This window comes from Oreochromis niloticus, linkage group LG3, assembly GCF_001858045.2.
Source record: "Oreochromis niloticus isolate F11D_XX linkage group LG3, O_niloticus_UMD_NMBU, whole genome shotgun sequence".
Classification (NCBI taxonomy): Eukaryota; Metazoa; Chordata; class Actinopteri; order Cichliformes; family Cichlidae; genus Oreochromis; species Oreochromis niloticus.
The window spans coordinates 85,670,564-85,691,641 of record NC_031967.2 but is presented as its reverse complement, the minus strand read 5'-3'; the positions used below and the strand labels follow the sequence as shown (position 1 = coordinate 85,691,641).

The window sequence follows — 21,078 nt, the reverse complement described above, 5'->3', positions numbered from 1 at the left end:
TCTGCGACACTCTCTCCATGTCCTCTCAGATAAGGGTGCGCACATTTCTGCATGATCCTCTAAATTAGAAAGAGTGATTCACAAAACAGAAGCTGACCATCACAAAACACTCATCACAAACCAAAAATGGCTCCACTGAGTGTCAAACTATCACCAGAATTTACTGATAATCTAAAGACTCACATAACTCATGTTGACTCATTCTGTCTTAGTTTGAGACATAAGTGCATGATTATAATACTGTGTAGTTAGATGAGACAGAGCTGATGCTTCCTCTTAATTATCCTCTTCATGTTTCCGAGCCTCAGCAGTGGAAGCTGCCATGGATAGAAAAACAACGACTCATCTTAAATCTCAAATGATCTCTTTGTCTCCAAAGAGCTGCTGATGTGTCCGATATGATCCACAAGCTTAAACTAGGATTATAAATGTGTGCAGTGATGTGTGTGAAACCTCTGAGGACTCACACATGTGTGCTTCAGCCCACACACACATATGAAGCTCTGTGACCTCACACAGAACTATTTTACACATCCAACCTGAATACATCCTGATCATTTCTACAGTTTATTAAGTTCAGCTTCACCTGAACATCAGTGATGAAGCTGCTCTGACTCCATCACAGCTCACAGCTGCTGGAATGAGTCAAACAATGAAGAAGGTTCAGAAAACAGCTGATGATTTTACAGAAACATGATGCAAACATGAGAATGGACAAATGATTTTTTATTAACAGACTGTTTATTTTTCACTTTGCATGACGTCATCAACACTGACACCAGGGGGCGCTCATCACCAGCGTGAGGAAGTGTGCAGTGATAATGGGGCGAGACGCAGTATTGTGTGTACTGCAGTCGGACAGAAGGAAAAACTTCCTTCTGAAAATATTTTCATCCTTCACAAAAGTGTTTAAGTAAAATGTTAAAAATATATAAATACAATAAAATACAGGCTCTTACATAAAATTAGTGATGCAGTTGTGCACTGAGCACCTTTCCAATGTTCCTTCCTCAGATGAGTGTCCAGCTGCTGAACACATTAACATCTGTTATGTAAATGTAGCCGAGAACCAACCTGAGCACTGCTGGGAAAATAAAAAGGCAAACATCAAAAGTGCTGTATTATCTTATTTATTCTGAATGTTGACTTAGATCCACATCACGATTTATGAAACTATAGAACTAAAATAACAACAATCGTCTTCTTCTTTAAAATTTCTTTTATTACAACAAACCAGTGAAAACTGAAAAAAACAAAGAGCTGTTAGCATGTTTAGACCAACTTTGAGACAGAGACTGTAAAGTTCTGCACTTTAAATCCTGCAAATGATTCACACTGAAAGTATCTTAGTTTAGTATAAGTGAGCCACAAAGCAGCCTAATACCTTTAAAAACAGTAAAAATAAATGAAATTGCCAGTTTCAGTGTAGCTGGATCTGATTATTGGGGGGTCATGACCCCTGTAACCCCCCTGGAAATGAAGCGCCTGGTCCTGAGGTCAAATCCACCATCTTTGTTTCAGTGCTGAGCTTCATGTTCTCCCGTGTTTGTGTGCGTCCTCTCCGGTACTCCGGCTTCCTCCCACAGTCCAACACATGCAGTTAGTGGGGTCAGGTTAACTGTGAGTGGTTGTGTGTCTCTGTGTTATTCCACCTTAATAAATGACTTCCTGTTAGCATTAAGTGCTTCTGTAGGACTGATGTCATTTTCATGGTTGGATCATTTAAATGAAGCTGGACTCAGATGCAGTAAATAAGTTGATTGATCATTAATGAATAAAGCTGGTCAAATCCATCACGTGGACACATGTGATTGTGTATTGTAGTATTGATCCCAATGCTGGTATTAGTCCTGGATCAATAACACTGGATGGATGCGTTCAGCATGGAGCCCCTGAGCTGTGTTACAGACAAACATGGAAACTGACAGGTCTGTGTCATTCACAGTCTGTAACACTTCTAAACAACAGAGGCTGACCCAAGTGCCTCAGAGCCAGGCACGCTCACATCACAGCTCTCTAAATAAGTTTCAAAATAAGAGCTGAAAGCTGTGTTTGCTTGTGTTAGCTTATTATTGTGGAGACTAACATTCAGTGATCATGTGTTCAGACTCATAATGATTACTCTCATAAATCCTGATCTTTGTATTTACTGTGTGTTGGATCAATAACTGAGATTCATCGTATCACACAGCTGTGCTGCTGCTGCTGCTGGGAACTGTGATGTCAGCACATCTGGAACAATCCGAGGTATCTGCTACCAGACTGAGCAGGACGTGAGACCTGTGGACTGTTTAAAGCTGTCCCTCCACAGGTCACTCAGACCTGATCCACACCTCAGTGAGATTCTCTGACTTCCTCAGTAGAGACAGAAACCATTCAGATCTGGGACGATCAGCTGACTGATGATGTCACACAGACTGTGTTTTTCAGGAACAGTGATTCTGATGTGAGCCTGCTAGCTGACAGCAGACCTGATGAAACCACATGTTCACATCTGTGAGGACAGACTGGACTCTTTGACTGCACCTTGGTTCTCCTCAGAGGTCTGTACAGGAGCATGTCCACCCCCACTGAAGATCTCAGTCACTGTGAAACATAGAAACCTGCTTGTGTGGCCTCTGCCTCACATGTAGATGCAGCTACAGGTTTCTCTGTCAGTCAGACTGAAACAGTGTCCTGATGCTGCATCATTCAGCTCTGTGCCCCAGTCAGCATCACTGTGTCTACCAGTGTCAGTGTTTCTTTTCCTGTAACACTCAGCACAGGCTCAGCTGGTATCCAGTGTTGGACTTTCAGCTGCTGTGATAGATCCTCTAACATAGATCAGCTCTGCTACATGTTGTTAGATCAGTGCAGCTGCCTGTCATGTCCTGATGTTTCTCTGGGTCAGCAGCTTCTCCATCAGAGGTTCACATGGAGCTGATCCAGTATCTCCAGTAACTGTGTTCTGTGCCTCACTGGTTCATCCTTCTGTCTGTGTGACGTCAGTCAGATGTTAAACTCTGTAATCTTCACTGTGTCACAGAGTTCAGTGAGTCCCGTTATTCACAGTATCAATCAGATCATCAGAGAACAGCTGATCAGCAATCAGTGGTGCCAACAGCACCACTGATGAAGGAACTGAGCTCACAGTCCATTGTTCATTCAGTGAACTACTCAGTTTATTTTGGGCCTCAGAAATGCTCACTCTGTTTGTACATCACTGATTGTCAGCAATAGACTCATTCTGCTGTGTGGACAGGAACACATGTGACATCACTTCCTGTTTGTTTGTGACTGAAGAGGAAGAAGTTTACAAGGAATCATTTAGAAGAGTTTCAAACATCAACTGATTGAATCCATGAATCTGAAAACGTGTTTGTGAGTGAAAGAGACAGACATGTACAGACTGAACTATCTGTTCAACAGTCAGAGTGTTTCTCTAACAGGAGACACTCTTTACACTCCACTCAGCACAGGGACACTGAGGAACCAGGCCAGAACCTAAACCCAGGATAAAGAGTTTGAGTGAATGTGGTGTTGAAGGTGTGGAGGTGGATCAGAGTGTCAGAGGAGACTCTGTAGAAGGACAGAGTGCCAGCAGGACAGTCCACATACACTGCTGCTCTGTTAGAGACAGAGGAGGAGGAGGAGGAGGAGGAGGAGGACATGTAAGTTACTCTGTTATTGTACCTGACATAACGAGGACCGTCATCAGAGCAGTACAGACTCCAGGACTGATCATTGAGTCCAAACCAACAGTCATTACTGCCTCCTTTCCTTCTGATGCTTCTGTAACTCACTGATATATCAACGTTTCCTCTCCACTCGACCTCCCAGTAACAGCGACCAGTCAGACCATTTCTACACAGCAGCTGTTCATGGATATCAAATCTGTCTGGATGATCAGGATATGACTGAACCTTCTTCACATGTGTCACCTTCCTGTTGTTGTCAGACAGTTGGAGGTTTGTGTTCACTGTGTTTGTGTCGATTGTGAGTTGACAGGAATCTGATGGAGAGAACAAACACAATCCAGCTGCAGTTATTGATCCATCATCTGTTCATTGATTGACACTTTGATGATGACTCCTGACATGATGAAGATGGTTGAATGTGTGCTGCTTTGTTTTCATGAATCCCATTAAAAACACACTTACACTTCCTCAGACCTGGTCTCAACCATCGGACTCCAGCAGGCTCCACCCTGAAAGGAGGAGGGGGGTCAGAGCAGCACAGTCAGCATGCACACATGGACATTACATGGCTCTCATACACACACTGTTACACACTGATAAAGGAACAGTCCAACATTTTCACAGATACACTTCAATCCATATGTGGATCAAACTGCTGATGATTGGACTGATCCTAGATCAGTACATCACTGTATTGAATGAAATATGACCGATTCAAACTGTGACCTTCATCATCTTTATATTCCTCTCCTGTTTAGCTGAAAGGACTCCTCCCTGCCTTTGCTGCCAGCTGGTTCTCTTCTCTTGGAAACACATTTACCATGGCTGACACTTTATTAGGTACACAGTGGCCACTTTCTCAGGTACAGTACACCTGTGACCTAATAAAATGGCGGTCACTTGTTTATGAGCCATCTCCCTTCAGCTTTTTTAGCCGACCTGTTTACCTCCAACTTTGTATCAGCAGCAGCGAGTCATAGACCGAGACCAGCAGGAACAACAATCCCACCACAACTTCTCCAGAAATCACCTCGTCTGGTTTCATTGAGTTATTTTATTTCCACACAGAACAGGCTGGATGTTATCAGCACACAGAAATCACATGAACTTGTGCATTAAAACATGTTAGTGGATTATCCACCAATGAATGAGGAGATTTTGGACGTGTTAACAGACGACAGATTAGGCCTGGGTCTGTAATATTGTTAGCAAACACAGAATATTAACCAGGAACAGCTCATTCATTTCCATCATTTAATTTGGCTAATACAAACCACACCTCATCTCCTAATGCACTGAGCTTTCCTCATCTCTGACTCTAACAGACTGCTGGGTCCATGGTGTTGCTCCCCCTGCTGAGAAGGTGCAAACAGCTGCCTTCTTTGCGTCACATACATCAGTCTGTCCACTGTCATTCTTTCCATGACTTTCCCTGGATGAGATGTTAGAGCTGTAGGCCTATAACCTGTGGTCTTAGTGGGGTCTTTCCCTGGTTTCACAGTTCTTCCCAGCTTCCTGATATATTCTATTATAGAAGAGCAGCAGAGCATCCTCTAACTGCTTCATCATGATGTAATACACCTGATCCTTCCCAGGTGAAGTCCTTTTTATGCATTTAAGAGCTGCTTTGAATTCAAACATTACAAACTGAACATTAGAACTATCCTCCTCTCCAGGATTTTCCTGATTTAACATTTCAATATGATTCATTTTTGTTCTCTCACATCTGCTGTTATCACTTCAATTATTCCCACTGTGGATTTGATCAAACTGTTTGCCCAGCATCTCTACATTTTCCCATCCACACTACCTGTAGCTCATTAATACTATTAATATTGGAAACTGCTGTTGAAGCCTGATGGTGACACTTTATGGTGAAGAAGTTAATTGCAGTAACAGAACTGGCTGGCTTATGATACACTGGACATTTCCATCAGTGCGTTTATGAAGCCACTGTAAGTAATAACAGGTTTATTACCTGTCAGGACCTTCTTGGTTATTAGTTTATTGCACGGCCTGTTAATGTGTGTCGAGAGGAGTTGTTGTTGAAGCTAACAGTATCATTATTATTTCAACTGTTTCACAGGTATTATGTAAACTACATTTATATTTCGCTCATTGTGGGAGAATCAAAAGCGCTTTGTTTTCTCTGCTCACAGACAGCACAGATACACGCATGTATATACAGCCCACGTCCAGCTCTGCATGTGCTCCTTCTGAGAATAAACAACTTAACAGAATCATTCTCCATTGTTTCCAACTTAACCAGCTGCATTTAATGAAGGACTTTTAATTTACTTTACAACAACTACTGTTGTTTCCTGTCTGCATTCATGTTCCTAACTGTACTCCACACATTCTGAATTGGTGTAGTTCTTCCTAAAGTACTGCAGTATTCCTGCCAGTACATCCTTTTAGGTTTCCTAACTGTTTCCTCACCTCTGATGCTCGTTGCTATTTTTTCCTCAATGCAAATTCATGCTAAGCTCCTTCATATCCATCCCTGTTTCTAAACCTGTAATAATTCCTTTAAGGTGTCTTTGGCCTAATTATGAGTCTGTCCACGTGTTTTTAGTTCCCCACTTGCTTTGGTTTCTTAGCTCTGATTCTCTGAAATTTATCCTTGAAATCATTTACTGGCATCTCTCCCTCTCACTCCCACTATCCCCAGAATACCAGAGTATTCATCTCCTGGTTTATCATATGGCCTCTTTACATTTTCTCCAATCATCTCTGCTTCTAGAGTCTTGCCCCATCTGCAGGCAGTCCAGGAGAAACTGCCTCTGCCATTTTCTTCTTCTTAATCTTTGAGTTTTCTCTTCACTTACTCCATTGGGTCTGTTTAGACGCACTTTCCAGAAAGCAGCAACATTTTTTGTGCCCCATTTTTCAAATTGTGCATCTTACTTCAGCTTAATGTGTTTACTGTTTTGTTTTTACACAGGTCATGTAAAAAAAAGTGTCTGACATTCAAAAATCCTACCAGAGGCTCGACAAAGCTGAACTGAAAGACAGCACGGGCAATAAATCAGAGCAGCACAGAACTTAAGCACACGGTCCATAGAAGCTGGGGTCTACAGGTGTACCAGGACAAGCTTAGTGGTAAGTCCCCGAAAAAGTTTCACTTGTGCTGTTTCTGTGTAAATTACTGGTTTATTTGAACAAGTTCATCAGCTGAACCATAAATACTCCAAAACAATTTCTTTGTGACTCAGTGTGATTTTGCATTTTGTAATATTAGCATGTCAAACTCTACATTCTCTACACAGATGAGAAATGAAGCGTATTTAATAATAAAAGTTCTCTCTCACAGACAAAGTTAGTGTCTCATTCAGGTCTGTATCTGTGTCGTCTCAGACACATGCAGTGCTCATATTTGCTGTTTTGTTTGACACTCAGACCTCTTTCTGACCGGGGCAGCAATTTCATTTAAAGTCACATTCACTGATACAGGCTGCTAGAGCTCCAACCAGGAGGGTACACACATGATCCAGGGGAAAAATCAGATTAATATTTTTGTGCTGAAATTTATATGTTCTCTTAGATAAATATTAAGAGGTCCTGTGTTTTACTACAAAATCAAAGTAGTAAAACACAAGACCTTTGGGTTAGATATAAGGTGATTTGACAAATCATGTCTGTTGTAAATGAGTAAGCCATTTATCGATGTGACTCAGGTTTTAAATCATCATCAGAAAAGACTGAATCCTGACCTGAGAATTGTACACTCTGGACTCTCCACTGCAGAAAATAGAAGCTTCAGTCCTGAATCCTGCAGGTTGTTGTTACTCAGATCCAGCTCTGTCAGACGGGAGGACTGGGAGCTCAGCACTGAGGACAGCGTTTCACAGCTTCTGTCTGACAGGTTACAGCCACTCAGTCTGAAAAAATGATGACAAGAAGACATGAAACACTTGTGTTAAAGTATATTTGTGGTGCCATGAGGAGCTACTACATTTACAATATTTCAGCACTGTTTCAGGACATGCTGGAATCTTTATTGCCTCATGTTACAAAAGTCAAATGTGGCAGTTTACTGTGACTTGGATGGATTAATTTAAAAAAAAAAAACAACATACACACAATGTTAATATTTTCCAAATGAAATTGATTAAATGACGTTAATAGATTAAAAACATCGATGTCGCTTGATCTGACCTCAGCGTTTCCAGTTTGCAGTACTGACTCTTCATCCCAGCAGACAGAAGCTTCACTCCTGAATCCTGCAGGTTGTTGTTACCCAGATCCAGCTCTGTCAGACTAGAGGACTGGGAGCTCAGGACTGAGGACAGAGCTTCACAGCTTCTGTCTGACAGGTTACAACCACTCAGTCTGAAATCAAGCGGGAAGGGAGACAAGATCAACAAAACAAATCACAGCTTTATTGCTTTTTTGTTGTTTTTAAGCAGAAATCAGTGAGGTGCTGGTAGATTCTGTTCTTTTGGTTTATTACCCAATAACACACACATACAGTAATATTTGTGACTTTTGTAATAGTAGCATTTACAATGCAAAGCAACAGCGATCACAGATTGAAGGGGCCTGAATAAAAGTACAATGCAGTGATTTTTAAGATGACCTGTTCTTCCAATTTCCAACAACAGATTTCTCCAACCTTACAGTTAAAAATAATTCTTTATCTCATACTGAATCTTGGTGCAACTCCCCCCAGTTTATTAAAATGAAGTGGTACTGAAGTTGCTGTAAGTGATGTGTGATGCCACTGATTTCCTTTCTGATCCAATACAAAGTAAAATTCAGGCTGGTATCTACGATACTGATGAAAACTATTCCTTCAGAATCAATACAAGACATCATAAGAAAATATGATGTTTTGTATGACATAAAAAGCCTGAATTTTAAAATATTCAATTAATAATCAAAAACAGATGTGACTGAAAATAAAAAAACTGAAAAACATTTTATGGCCATTGCGGGCCATTCGATCCTTTTACAACCATTGCAAGAGCTTGGTCCGTATAGCCGGCAATAAGTTGGATAGTAATAAGTCTGGTGGGTGATGGGCTCCGCCAGGGCTGCCCTTTGTCACTGATTCTGTTCATAATTTTTATGGACAGAATTTCTAGGCGTAGCCAAGTGACGGAAGGCTTTCACCTGGGGGGGTCTCAGAATCTCATCTCTGCTTTTCGCGGATGATGTGGTTCTGTTGGCTTCATTGGGTGATGGAACGGTTTGCAGCCAAGTGTGAGGCAGCGGGAATGAGGATCAGCACCTCCAAATCTGAGGCCATGGTCCTTAGGGTGGAGTGCCCACTCCGGGTCAGGGACAAGTTCCTGCCCCAAGTGGAGGAGTTTAATATCTCGGGGTCTTGTTCACGAGCGATGGGAGAAGGAGTCAGGAAAACAATAGGTGGATTGGTGCTGTGGCTGCAGTGATGCAGACCATGTACCGATCCATCGTGGTGAAGAGAGAGCTGAGCGTAAAAGCGAAGCTCTCAACTTACCCATCGATCTATGTCCCTACCCTCACCTATGGTCACAAGCTGTGGGTAGTGACCGAAAGAACGAGATCATGGATACAAGCGGCGGAAATGGGCTTCCTCCGAAGGGTGGCTGGCCTCTCCCTTAGAGATAGGGAGAGGAGTTCAGCTATCCGGAAAGGCCATTGAAAGGAGTCAGTTGAGGTGGTTTGGGCATCTGACAAGGATGCCTCCTGGGCAAGGTGTTCTGGGCATGTCCCATCGGGAGGAGGCCCCGGGGCAGACCCAGGACACGCTGGAGAGATTATATCTTTCAGCTGGCCTGGGAATGCCTTGGTGTTCCCCCGGACAAGCTGGAGGAGGTGGCTGGGTAGAGGCAGGTCTGGGCTTCTCTGCTTGGGCTGCTGCCCCCACGACCCGGCCCTGGATAAGCGGAAGAAAATAGATGGATGGATGGATGGATGGATGGATGGATGGATGGATGGATGGATGGATGGATGGATAGATGGATGGTGTTATTTTTCTCTCTTTTCCTGTATTAAATATTTTGTATTTTTGTTGCTTAAAGCCAACAGCTGCTGTTTTACTCCCAGTACACTGTATATTTTTAAAATAGCGAGTCTATAGTCAACTTTAAATGCTCTACAATTTGAACAAATGGGATTTGTAGTTTTAAAGATGCAGTGAATTCCCATCATTTAAACATAGACAGAAAAACCCGGAGCCTGGATTTAAGTCACTTTACAAAATTCAGTAACCGTGCTATACAACACTGCCAGCTCCATGTTTCCTCCCTCTATACAGGGAGAGTACCTGCCTGCAGCACTACTCTGTGTTAAGATTTACTTTTATTTGTGTTGGAAGAGGTTTTCACCCCTGCCACATTTCTCACAACTAGCATCTTTGCAGTTTGTGGAGCTGAAATATCTTCACACATGACTCACTTATGATCATCACCTGAGTGAGCAAGCACACGTCAGCTGTGAAGCATTTTTACAGCTGTATTTCACACATTACTGTGACAGGTGGAAGAAGTAGTTCCTACTAATCATTGTGGAGATTCAGAAATTCTTTTATTGCTGCCATATAACCTGCATTATTATAATTGCATTAATAACATGTTTTACAGCATTATTTTATTAGTAATATTTCTTACAGGGTTCATATTGTATTGAAGATGTTTGTCATCACATTGACCTTTCTATTTACAGGTTTAGTTATGATCAATCTCTACACATTGCATATTTGTGCCTATTTGAAGTTGATGTTCCATCCAAAAGTGTTTTAAGCTTCACTGGCGCGATGGTCCAGGTGATACATGCTGAGGGAAGATGAGAACATAGAAGGCTGACTGCATGCATGCTTACAATACACATAAATCTAGTAATAGGCCTGAGTGAAGGCCCAAATGTATTTTGCTTCTTTTGTAACCTGTTGCATTTTAGTCTACTTGGTGATTGATGACGAGGGTCAATAATTAGCCCTTAGGGACCCTGAAGCTTGAAAGTTTTTACCTTGTATGGAAGGTGTTATCAAAAAGAGAAGTTTTATGTCTGTTTATAGCCATGAAAGATGTACAAGATGTACATTGACTGTAAACAATGTATTTTTAATCTGTAATTGACGTATGTGGGGGCGTGATCCCCAAATGCTATAAAATCAGTGTCCAGTGTATTTTTGTAGGAGATATATGTTGATATCTCTTCTCCTGTGTGTAATAAACTCCCCGTTTGATTGCACTCTTCTGGGGCCTCCGTGGTTTGTTTCTCTGCTCTGCATTTTGATTGATTTCGCGACATCATTTAGACAATCCCAACAATGCGGTTACTTTCAACTGTGTTCCTGTTAATAATAAACAAAAAAATACCCCAAATTACTAAAATGTTGATATTTTAATAAATTCTAGAACAGAAATAATATATATCAATAAATAACAGTCAACACACCACACCCAGCAGCCTGGACACCCCTGATTCAGGTGAACCAGCCCAAGGCTACATACCAAGAGAAACGACAAAACAACCAAATTCTCAAAAATCCAAACAAAGAAATATTAGCACACATGTGATTCTGCACATGGGTCCATCCTACCAACCAACCTCAGATCTCCACGCATGCTCACATCAATGCACATACATTTGCAGACATACAGATTTTAATGTTCTGTTTTCAGAGTTTAACTAGAGTGTTTGATGTGGGTTCATAGAACAAACATTTTAAGCTCCTTAAGTGTTTAAAGGCTGTATCAATAGTTCATTCAAGTTACAATATTGTGGTCAAAAGTTCTCCTTTTTTCTTTTCTACTATACAACTACGTAGGCTCATGGTTTTAGGACATGGATCTGTCATGGAAGAAATCTATGACCACTTTTAATCAACATTTTAAAAATAAACATGATCACAGATTTACTTACAGAGCTTTGTTGGAGGCTTTGACCACTGGCAGCAGCCTCAGAAGAGCCTCCTCTGAAGCAGAGTATTTCTTCAGGTCAAACACATCCAGATCTTTTTCTGATGACAGTAAGATGAAGACCAGAGCTGACCACTGAGCAGGAGACAGATTATCTGTGGAGAGACTTCCTGATCTCAGGGACTGTTGGATCTCCTCCACTAGAGATCGATCATTCAGTTCATTCAGACAGTGGAACAGATTGATGCTTTTCTCTGCAGACAGATTCTGACTGAGCTTCTTCTTGATGTACTGGACTGTTTCCTGATTGGTCTGTGAGCTACTTCCTGTCTGTGTCAGCAGACCTCGTAGGAGAGTCTGATTGGTCTGCAGTGAAAGACCCAGGAGGAAGCGGAGGAACAAGTCCAGGTGTCCATTTGGGCTCTGTAAGGCCTTGTTCACAGCAGTCTGGTGGAGAGATTGGAGTTTTAGTTTGTTAAATAATTTAGACCATGCAGAGGTTTTTTGTTTGTCTTCCAGCAGATTGAGTCCAGAGTTAATGAAGGTCAGATGGACATGAAGAGCAGCCAGAAACTCCTGAACACTCAGATGGATGAAGCAGAACACCTTGTCCTGGTACAGTCCTCTCTCCTCTTTAAAGATCTGTGTGAACACTCCTGAGTACACTGAGGCTGCTCTGATATCGATGCCACACTCTGTCAGGTCTGATTCATAGAAGATCAGGTTTCCTTTCTGCAGCTGATGAAAAGCCAGTTTTCCCAGAGACTCCATCATCTTCCTGCTCTCTGGACTCCAGTGTGGATCTGTCTCAGCTCCTCCATCATACTTGACCTTCTTCACTTTGGCCTGAACCACCAGGAAGTGGATGTACATCTCAGTCAGGGTCTTGGGCAGCTGTCCTCCCTCTCTGGTTTCCAGCACATCCTCCAGAACTGTAGCAGTGATCCAGCAGAAGACTGGGATGTGGCACATGATGTGGAGGCTTCGTGATGTCTTGATGTGGGAGATGATCCTGCTGGCCTGCTCCTCATCTCTGAATCTCTTCCTGAAGTACTCCTCCTTCTGTGGGTCAGTGAACCCTCTGACCTCTGTCAGCATGCCAACACAGTCAGGAGGGATCTGATTGGCTGCTGCAGGTCGTGTGGTTATCCAGACCTGAGCAGAGGGAAGCAGTTTCCCCCTGATGAGGTTTATCAGAAGCACATCCACTGAGGTGGACTTTCTAGGGTCAGTTAGGATTGCAGTTTTGTGGAAGTCCAGAGGAAGTCGACACTCATCCAGACCATCAAAGATGAACACAACCTGGAAGTCTTCAAAGCTGCAGATTCCTGCTTCTTTGGTTTCAGTAAAGAAGTGATGAACAAGTTCCACCAAGCTGAACTTTTCCTCTTTCAGCACATTCAGCTCTCTGAAAGTGAATGGAAATATGAACTGGATGTCCTGGTTGGCTTTGTCTTCAGCCCAGTCCAGGGTGTATTTCTGTGTTAAGACTGTTTTCCCAATGCCAGCCACTCCCTTTGTCAGCACTGTTCTGATTGGTTCATCTCTTCCAGGTGAGGCTTTAAAGATGTCTTCTTGTCTGATTGTTGTTTCTGGTCTGTCTGGTTTCCTGGATGCTGTTTCAATCTGTCTGACCTCATGTTCATCATTGACCTCTGCAGTCCCTCCCTCTGTGATGTAGAGCTCTGTGTAGATCTGATTCAGAAGGGTTGGGTTTCCTGCTTTAGCGATCCCCTCAAACACACACTGGAACTTCTTCCTCAGAGTAGATTTAAGGTTACGATGACAAACAGCAGCTGGAAGTTCTGAACAATAATAATAATAAAAGTACAACTTCAACAATCATATTTTACAAAACGCTGATGACAGTTTCTGACCCACTGAGAAATGACTGAACACACTGGTGTCATAAGTGTCTCATTTATCTAACAGCTTAAAACCTTAAGTAAGAAATCCTCTTACTGCTCTGCAGACGGTCAGCCAGCTCCTCCTGCTTCATTCTCCTCAGGAAGTCCACTGCGATCTTCACAAATGCCTCTCTGCTGCTCCTCTGCTCATCATCCTCCCTCTGAAACTCCAAGCATTGGGGCTTATTTGGATTCAGAGCCTTCTGGATCTTCTTCAGCTCGTTCTTCACAAAAGTGATGATGTTGTCCTCCAGCAGCTGGAACAGAATACTTTATGAATGACCCACCACTCTGAACTTCAGTCTACACAACATCCACTTCTTTATGATCAAGGACCATATCATCCACGATCTCCTCACCAATTGTAAGTCTGACTTTATCTGGTTAACTGAGACTTTGTCCACAACTCCATGATCCCAAAACATTGATTCTGTTCATATGAATGCAGCGATTTCAGTGGGAGAAACATTTCACTGGTGTTCAGAGCTGAACTACCAACGGGTTGATGATCGAAGCCAGAAACTTGGAGATGTTTCAGGTGACTGAGTTGATTGTACAGCCAACTGGTCTCAAAGGTTCACTCTGTTTACACATACGGATCAGTATTTAAGGTTTGACCCTCATCATCCACTGGAGCACAAACTGGGCGTCATCAGGACGCTACAACACAAAACAAACACCATCCCCACAGACACAGCAGCCAGGGAAGCAGAAGAACATAACATCAAGAAGGTCCTGAGTAGGGCTGCTCAATTAATCGAATTTTAATCTAAATTACAATCTGAGCTTTCAACGATCATTAAAAATGACTGAGCCGATTATTAGCACCTCCCTCGTGCTTTACTCTCACGCTGCTCTGTGTGGTAAAACGAGCGCACCTCTCTGCGATTCGAACACGCATCACAACAATTAAGAGGACCCGAGGGAAGCTCGGAAAGCTAAGCATAAGTTATTTGGAGAGGATAATGGCTGCTGAAGAAAGAATGCCGTTGGTTGAAAAGAGAGGTAAAACGACTTCAGTGGTGTGGAAACATTTTGGGTTTGCGGAGTCAGACATGGATCGAGTAGACATAGTGTGTAAACTTTGCTACGGTGTCGTAGCTGCACCACAGAGCAACACTACAAATTTATTCAATCATTTGAAGACTGCTCACAAAGTGACAAACGATCAAACAATGAAGGAGCAGCAACTTTAGTTGACGTACCTCAATGTCAGTTTGATGCAATTGTGCATTGTGTGGCTACACAGCTTGCCTTGATGTTTGGCTATTTGTATGCATAAATATTGTGCAGTATTTTGAAGTTTGCTAAACATAGATGTTTACATTTTTTCATTTATTTTTTATATTGCAAACATTTGCACTGTTATCAGTATTTGCAGACTATTTTATATTATTTTTTGACAATCTTTAAAGCCATTATTCAATACATTGTTAAATAAATATCGTCAAATAATCGAGATCTCAATTTCAGTGAAAATAATCGTGATTATCATTTTTGCCATAATCGAGCAGCCCTAGTCCTGAGTAAATATGACTGCTGGTTTGAGGGCGGAGTCAAGGAGGCCATTTACATGAAAAGGGAAAGACCATCTCTGAATGGAGGAGGGGCCTAAGGGTACATCTGTCACCATCTTACAATGCTGTGATTGCAGCCATTCCCCAACTCTCTGTGAATGGGACTCATGGCCATTGATCAGTGGTTGTTGATCAATGGTCCTGACAATATGCGTACCAATGATCAATGAACTGACCTCACAGTCCATTGTTCTTTCAGTGCTGCTGGTTTCAGTCATTATACAAATGTCCTGTTTTTAAGGGTGGAAACCTGCAGTCAGCTGAGACTGAAGACGTCACCTGATGATGATCAAACGTTTCTTCCACTGAAAACGTCCAGATGAACAGAATCAACCTTTTTGGGATTTACTTACCTGGATGATTGAGCATCAAGACACAACTCTGTGACTTTTCTCAGTTGAATAAATCCTCTCCTCCAGGTTTGTTTACATCTACCAGCCCTGTGGCTCTGCCCAGGGACAATAATCTATGTGAGAGGTGGAAAGTCATACAGGTGTCTGCTCCTGCCTTCAGTTATTTTTATCTACTGTGTGTCAACTGGCTGAACCTACTCCAGCTGTCTACTGTCCCCCTAAACTCAACAATGACTTAGTGATCTATCCATTCTCTGACCAAACACATCCTGCTGCAGGATGTTAACATAGCAGCCAATGATGATCCCACTCACTGTGAACAACATTTGGACCTGATTTGCTGCTCTGGTTTACACGTGAACTTTGACTGCTGTCACCAACTTGAGAGGCTCTACAGTAAAACTGGACTTGTCCACAAACAGATGTATAAAAATCATAAACTACATTACAAGGACAGCATTGTTCAATCAACTCTAATTACTATGGCCATGTTATCTCTTCTAATTAAGGTACAGACACTCAAACTTGCTGCTTTCAGTGAGAAGTCAAATGTCTGAATATGAGCTGGAAGCTGCTGAGAGTCCTCCTCCTTCCCATGGGGTTTACTTTCTCTACTACTTTCACTATAAACACGCCCCTTTCATGCACCTGCAGAGAGCCACCAGCAGATGGAGCTGTCTTAAACAAATCCACTTGGATAGTTAGCTGTAGATGATTTTCTCAGTATGATTGTAGGATTTTGAGTTACTCTTTAGATTTATTTAAACTCTTATATTGTGCACAAGTGTTAAATGACCCATAATTTCTCTGTACTTTTCATAAGAGCAGCCAGACTTTCAGCTAGTTTTTCTTTTGCTCTGCAGGCTTTATGAAGGTGTGTCAAAGTTGTTCTTTGGACATCGGCTGCTTTTTAAATCATTTTCAGTCCTCGTACAGGAACCTTCTTCAAGCTAAATCCAAGTGTGTTAGACCAGAGTTAACTTGATATGTGTGGGTGTGTCACTCTTAGAAGCTGATTGGCTGCTTTTTATGGGGGCTGGGTCTTTGGAAAGTGAGCAAACCACAGTTTTAGTAACACACTGCACACTTTAACAGAGATGGGCAGTAACGCGTTACTTGTAACGTGTTACTGTAATCTGATTACTTTTTTCAAGTAACGAGTAATGTAAGGGATTACTATTGCAAAAACGGTAATTAGATTACCGTTACTTTCACGTAGGAACGCTGCATTACTGCGTTACTAAAACCGTGATTTTTTGCGAGAACGTCTCATGACAGTGACGTAAGTGAGTGCGACGTTCCTGACAACAGCTGTCTGCAGATCATAATATATCGAGTGCGGGACAGAGTGTAGCATGCAGGGTTTAAAGCGTGGAAGTACTGACCTTATTTTGAGTTTGATTCCATAAAAAGTGACAAAAACATTAGTGTCCGTTGTGCGTGGGAAGAAAACTTCTTTTTACAGCGGAAAAACCCCTAAACTTCCAAGCAAGCACCGAGTGCGCTACGACTGTAATGGGAAATTCACAGAGAAACTCGCGGATTCTTCCACTGACCGCTGCAGCACACCTGCACCAGGGTAAACCTCCGCCTACCCCAGTCCTGCTTTACAGGTGAAAATAGAGCAACTAGTCTTTGATTTTATTTATTTTCTGCTGTGTTTTACTTGCATCTATTTGAAAGAGTGAGTGTAAACACAAAAAAATATTTTATTTTATGTGCTGGAATGTGCAGAAAATAGGTTTAAATGTTAAACAAATTTCTTCCAGTCAGAGAATGTTGCATATAATTTAATTTTTGCTTGATGCATAAAGTTAAAATATTAAAACTAATAAAACAAGTTTTAAAAAGAGACTTTTCCATTTGATTACATTTTGTATGATGAATTATGCAGAAAAAGTAGAATTGGGCTGAAAGATCTATCGCTTTATCACCTATTCAGGTTGTAAATCGTGTTTTTAAAAAGTAACTAAGTAACTAAGTAATTAATTACTTTTGAAAATAAGTAATCAGTAAAGTAACGGGATTACTTTTTGGGGGAAGTAATCAGTAATTAGTAACTGATTACTTTTTTCAAGTAACTTGACCAACACTGCACTTTAACAAACAACATGAGATTTTAACAGTAATGTAAAAATCCTGTGATTCATTGTTATTAAGCACAAACACATCTATGGCCCCGTTTCCATTAGTAGCTGCTCAGATCGACTCACCACAGGTCACCACGACTGGACTGGATCCACTGGTTTCCATTACAGTTGAGGACCAACTAATGTGGTCGTCTCAATACAGCCCAGTGTCAACTCACATCATTAGTAAGTGCTAATGCTGCTAATTTCCATCATATCTGTCATTGACAAAGTTATCATAGAAACAGTTATTCAGCTTCATTCCCACTGATCTCGACTACAAACTGTTTCACTTTGGTTTTTGTTTAAAGCCTCGATGTTTAAAACGTTTCCCTGTGATCACATTTGACCGTCTGATTTCAAAGTTTGTTTCTTTTGGTCATTTAGTCCACAGAGTCCTTGGTGTTCTGAAAGGGACCTATAAACAAATGTATTATTATTAATATTAATAATAAAGTAGTTGTTGTACATGTACAGACCATAAATATGGAGTCCAGCTGTGTTTGATGCTGCTGGGCAGACTGACCACTGGGAACCTCTGAGCTCTGCTGGTCCACTCTGTGGAGGAACCATGGACACACACACACACACACACACACACACACACACACACGTAATATATGAATTTAGCCTCTAAAATCTGTGTTCAGTCAGTGTTGCTGCTTTCCTGTGTCTGACCTCACGTATGTGCTTCTGAAAAGAACCGTTAACATTTCCCGTAAACACTTTTAAACCTGTGAAAAATCCTTTTTAGAACAGTTTAAGCTGTTATATGTTGAACTCTTGGCTGACATCATATTAAATGCTGTGGATTCAGAATCTGATGTCACTCAAGTTTACATGTGTGAAGGCAGACGAGTCAGTACTTTTGGTAATACAGTGTAAAGTTGAATGTATTGATTGATTTCCATGAACAGCACTGTGGTTCAGTGTTGTCCTGATGGAGTCTGATTAACAGCAGCCAGTATGATCCAGGCTTTAGCTGCTGGGTCTCTGTGTGACCTCTCAGACTGTTTAACAGATCAGACACAAAGAGAATCAGAGCAGCTCTTTAAAGACAAACATGAACCCACTCAGGTCACACTTTCCCCACAGATATGAGCATCACTGTCCTCAAACAGCAAATGACCAAGTCTAACATTTGGATCTTTTCTCTTTCATTGTTTTCTTTTTAAAAAGGATTTACCAGTGCTGTCAAAATGAACATGTAGGGTTAGGGTTAAGGGGTTAGGGGATTAAGCTGTTATCATGATTAACCTGATAAAAATCTTTAACACAATTAACACATCTGGAGTGCAGAATGACTCAAAATCCCTGAAATGTTTCTATCAACGCACTTCGTGCAGTTTGTCCAAGTAGAGCTCCCTTTGCACACGTGCAGATGGGCAGTACATGTGTTAGTGACGGGCAGCTCAACCAATCAGTTCAATATGGAAGATGATAAACACACACTGGCCTCTTGATGGAAAGTTTGAGTATTAAATAAATAACAAGACGGACCAGCCGACCAACATGAAGCATTCTGCACATTGTGAGAGAAAGAATTTTCTTTTCACTGAAGCACTTCCAGCTTAAAGTATCACAATAATGCAAAGCACTGATGACACAACTGCCAAGTGGACAAACTGCAGACCTGTTAATATTGTTAATAACAGAGTTGTGGTTCCTCGTGTCAAAGACTTGAAGAAGAGTGACAGAGTGTGTTAGACTGCTGCATGATCAGTGCCACCTCCACAGACTTGTGAAGAAAATGATTGTTTTACAGACGGGCTCAGATTCAGGATCAGCTGAGGAGTTTGTGCCGTTTGCTCATGAAATGAAATTTGATTAGTATACATTAAAAATGATATTTAATCGTGATTAATCCAAATTAATCCACAGTTACCCTGTGATGAATCTGATTAAACATTTTAATTGTTTGACAGAATTAATATATATTATATATTAGTGTATGTAGGTTTGTTACAAAGTTGTATTTCATGGGAGAGAAGCTGAGTTAAAAGATCGAAGAAAAGTATTCAAATTACCTTTGAATTGAAGCATTTAACCTTCTTTGTGTTTATTCTGCATTTACTTCATTATATGGTGTAAACGTCTGTTACAAGCTTAAATATAAAGTTGAAAAAATGTAATTGCAGCTATTGATCAAGTAATTGTGATTAATCACGATTAATGACAGAAAATTGTGTGATTAATTAGTCATTTTTTTAATCTACTGACAGCACCAGTGTTTACTCTTGTGCCTCCAACTGTTTTACGCCCTTTTGACACCTTCGTGGTCAAAAGTGTACACGCACAAAATCTACAATAAAATCCTCATGCAACAATAGGACAGACACACAATCCATTTATCTCTTTGTCTCAAACACACACACGTGTATTCAAAGACTTGATTTGTTCATATTTCATTTGTTGTGTTTTTATCTGCAGCGTTTTCAGTGTTGGTGCATTTTACACCAAAAATGTTTCCATTGATGAATCAGATTGATATGAATGTGTTTCACACACATCCATACAAATCACTCCCTGGTGGTCACATGACTCTATAACATAACAGCAGTCATGTGACAAGAGTTTCATGCTGTGGCCTAAAATGTCAAAATGGTTGAATGTGGTGGAGTAAAATGTGGAATATAAAGTACTTTTCTTCAATATGAAATGTTTGCAGGGCCTGACAGGAGGTGGACGGACGCTCTGATCACTTCCTGTTTGCTGAAGTGGGTTTTCAGCTGTGTGCAAACCAAAGGCTTGTTTTTAAGACACAGTTTAAATGGGATTGAGGGAATGACGTGTTTGCACTGCAGTTTATATCCAACTACATCAAGCAGTTTAATCAAAGAGTTCATGTTACTAACAGCTCACCTCTCTGCAGCAGACACAGGCTGGACTTTAAAATAAATGAGCTCATCTTTAGACTCGTCACTCTGTAAGGACACTGAGCTGGGTGGAGGTCCAGGTTGGTTCCTGTGAATAATGATGGAGCAGTGATGTGAGTGCTGAGCTGTGACATGGAGAAGAGTCATGGACAGTTAGAGATGGTCATCTCACCTCTGAGCTTTGGTCTGGCTCTCATGTTCCCCACACAGAGTGCTTTTAGAGGGAGGGACTCCCTCCTCTCTGTCCTCACACTGATCCATGCACACACACTTTCTACCTTCACCTGCAGAGGAAACACAAATCATTCATGTGCACATCAACTGAAATCCTCCTTTCCATCATGTGTGCTGTCCAAATATCAGCTGCTTCTTTCCTGCTTCATCTCAGTGTCAGCTGAATGCAGTCAGACAGCAGTGTGAGGCAGAGGAAGCTGCCATCAGCTGCTTTACTATCAGTCCACTAGATGGAGCCATGAAGCTCACACGATGCATTCACTGACACACACTGATTCACTGTAACTGGAAGCTTCAGTGTGAACAACATTTTAAACATTTCAGCTGATCCATGATTCAAAGAGGATCAGCAGAGTTAAAGCTTCACACTAATTATTCCTGCTGAGTTTGCAGAGAACTGCACACACACTGATTCACTGTTTGGGAAACTAGAAAAATGTTAGTCTTGAACTGGATGTGTAATGCAGACAGGGTA

The 21,078-nt window shown here is 41.5% G+C and overlaps 1 protein-coding gene and 1 long non-coding RNA gene across 2 annotated transcripts; one reads left to right on the top strand and one right to left on the bottom strand.

The window, feature by feature from the left end:
* Positions 1-3,449: 3,449 nt before the first annotated feature.
* LOC106097519 (protein NLRC3-like) lies at positions 3,450-20,579 on the bottom strand (the record flags this gene model as incomplete). The annotated part of the gene is made up of 9 exons (XM_019354857.1): positions 3,450-3,991; positions 4,140-4,186; positions 7,391-7,558; positions 7,836-8,009; positions 11,532-13,332; positions 13,490-13,691; positions 17,973-18,051; positions 20,356-20,457; positions 20,542-20,579. Coding segments are annotated over 9 exons (3,153 nt in total), but the record flags the coding sequence as incomplete, so codon positions are not given.
* On the top strand, positions 4,549-6,781 carry LOC112846415 (uncharacterized). The gene is made up of 2 exons (XR_003219350.1): positions 4,549-5,632; positions 6,622-6,781. It is a non-coding gene; the product is annotated as an uncharacterized LOC112846415 (long non-coding RNA).
* Positions 20,580-21,078: the final 499 nt, after the last annotated feature.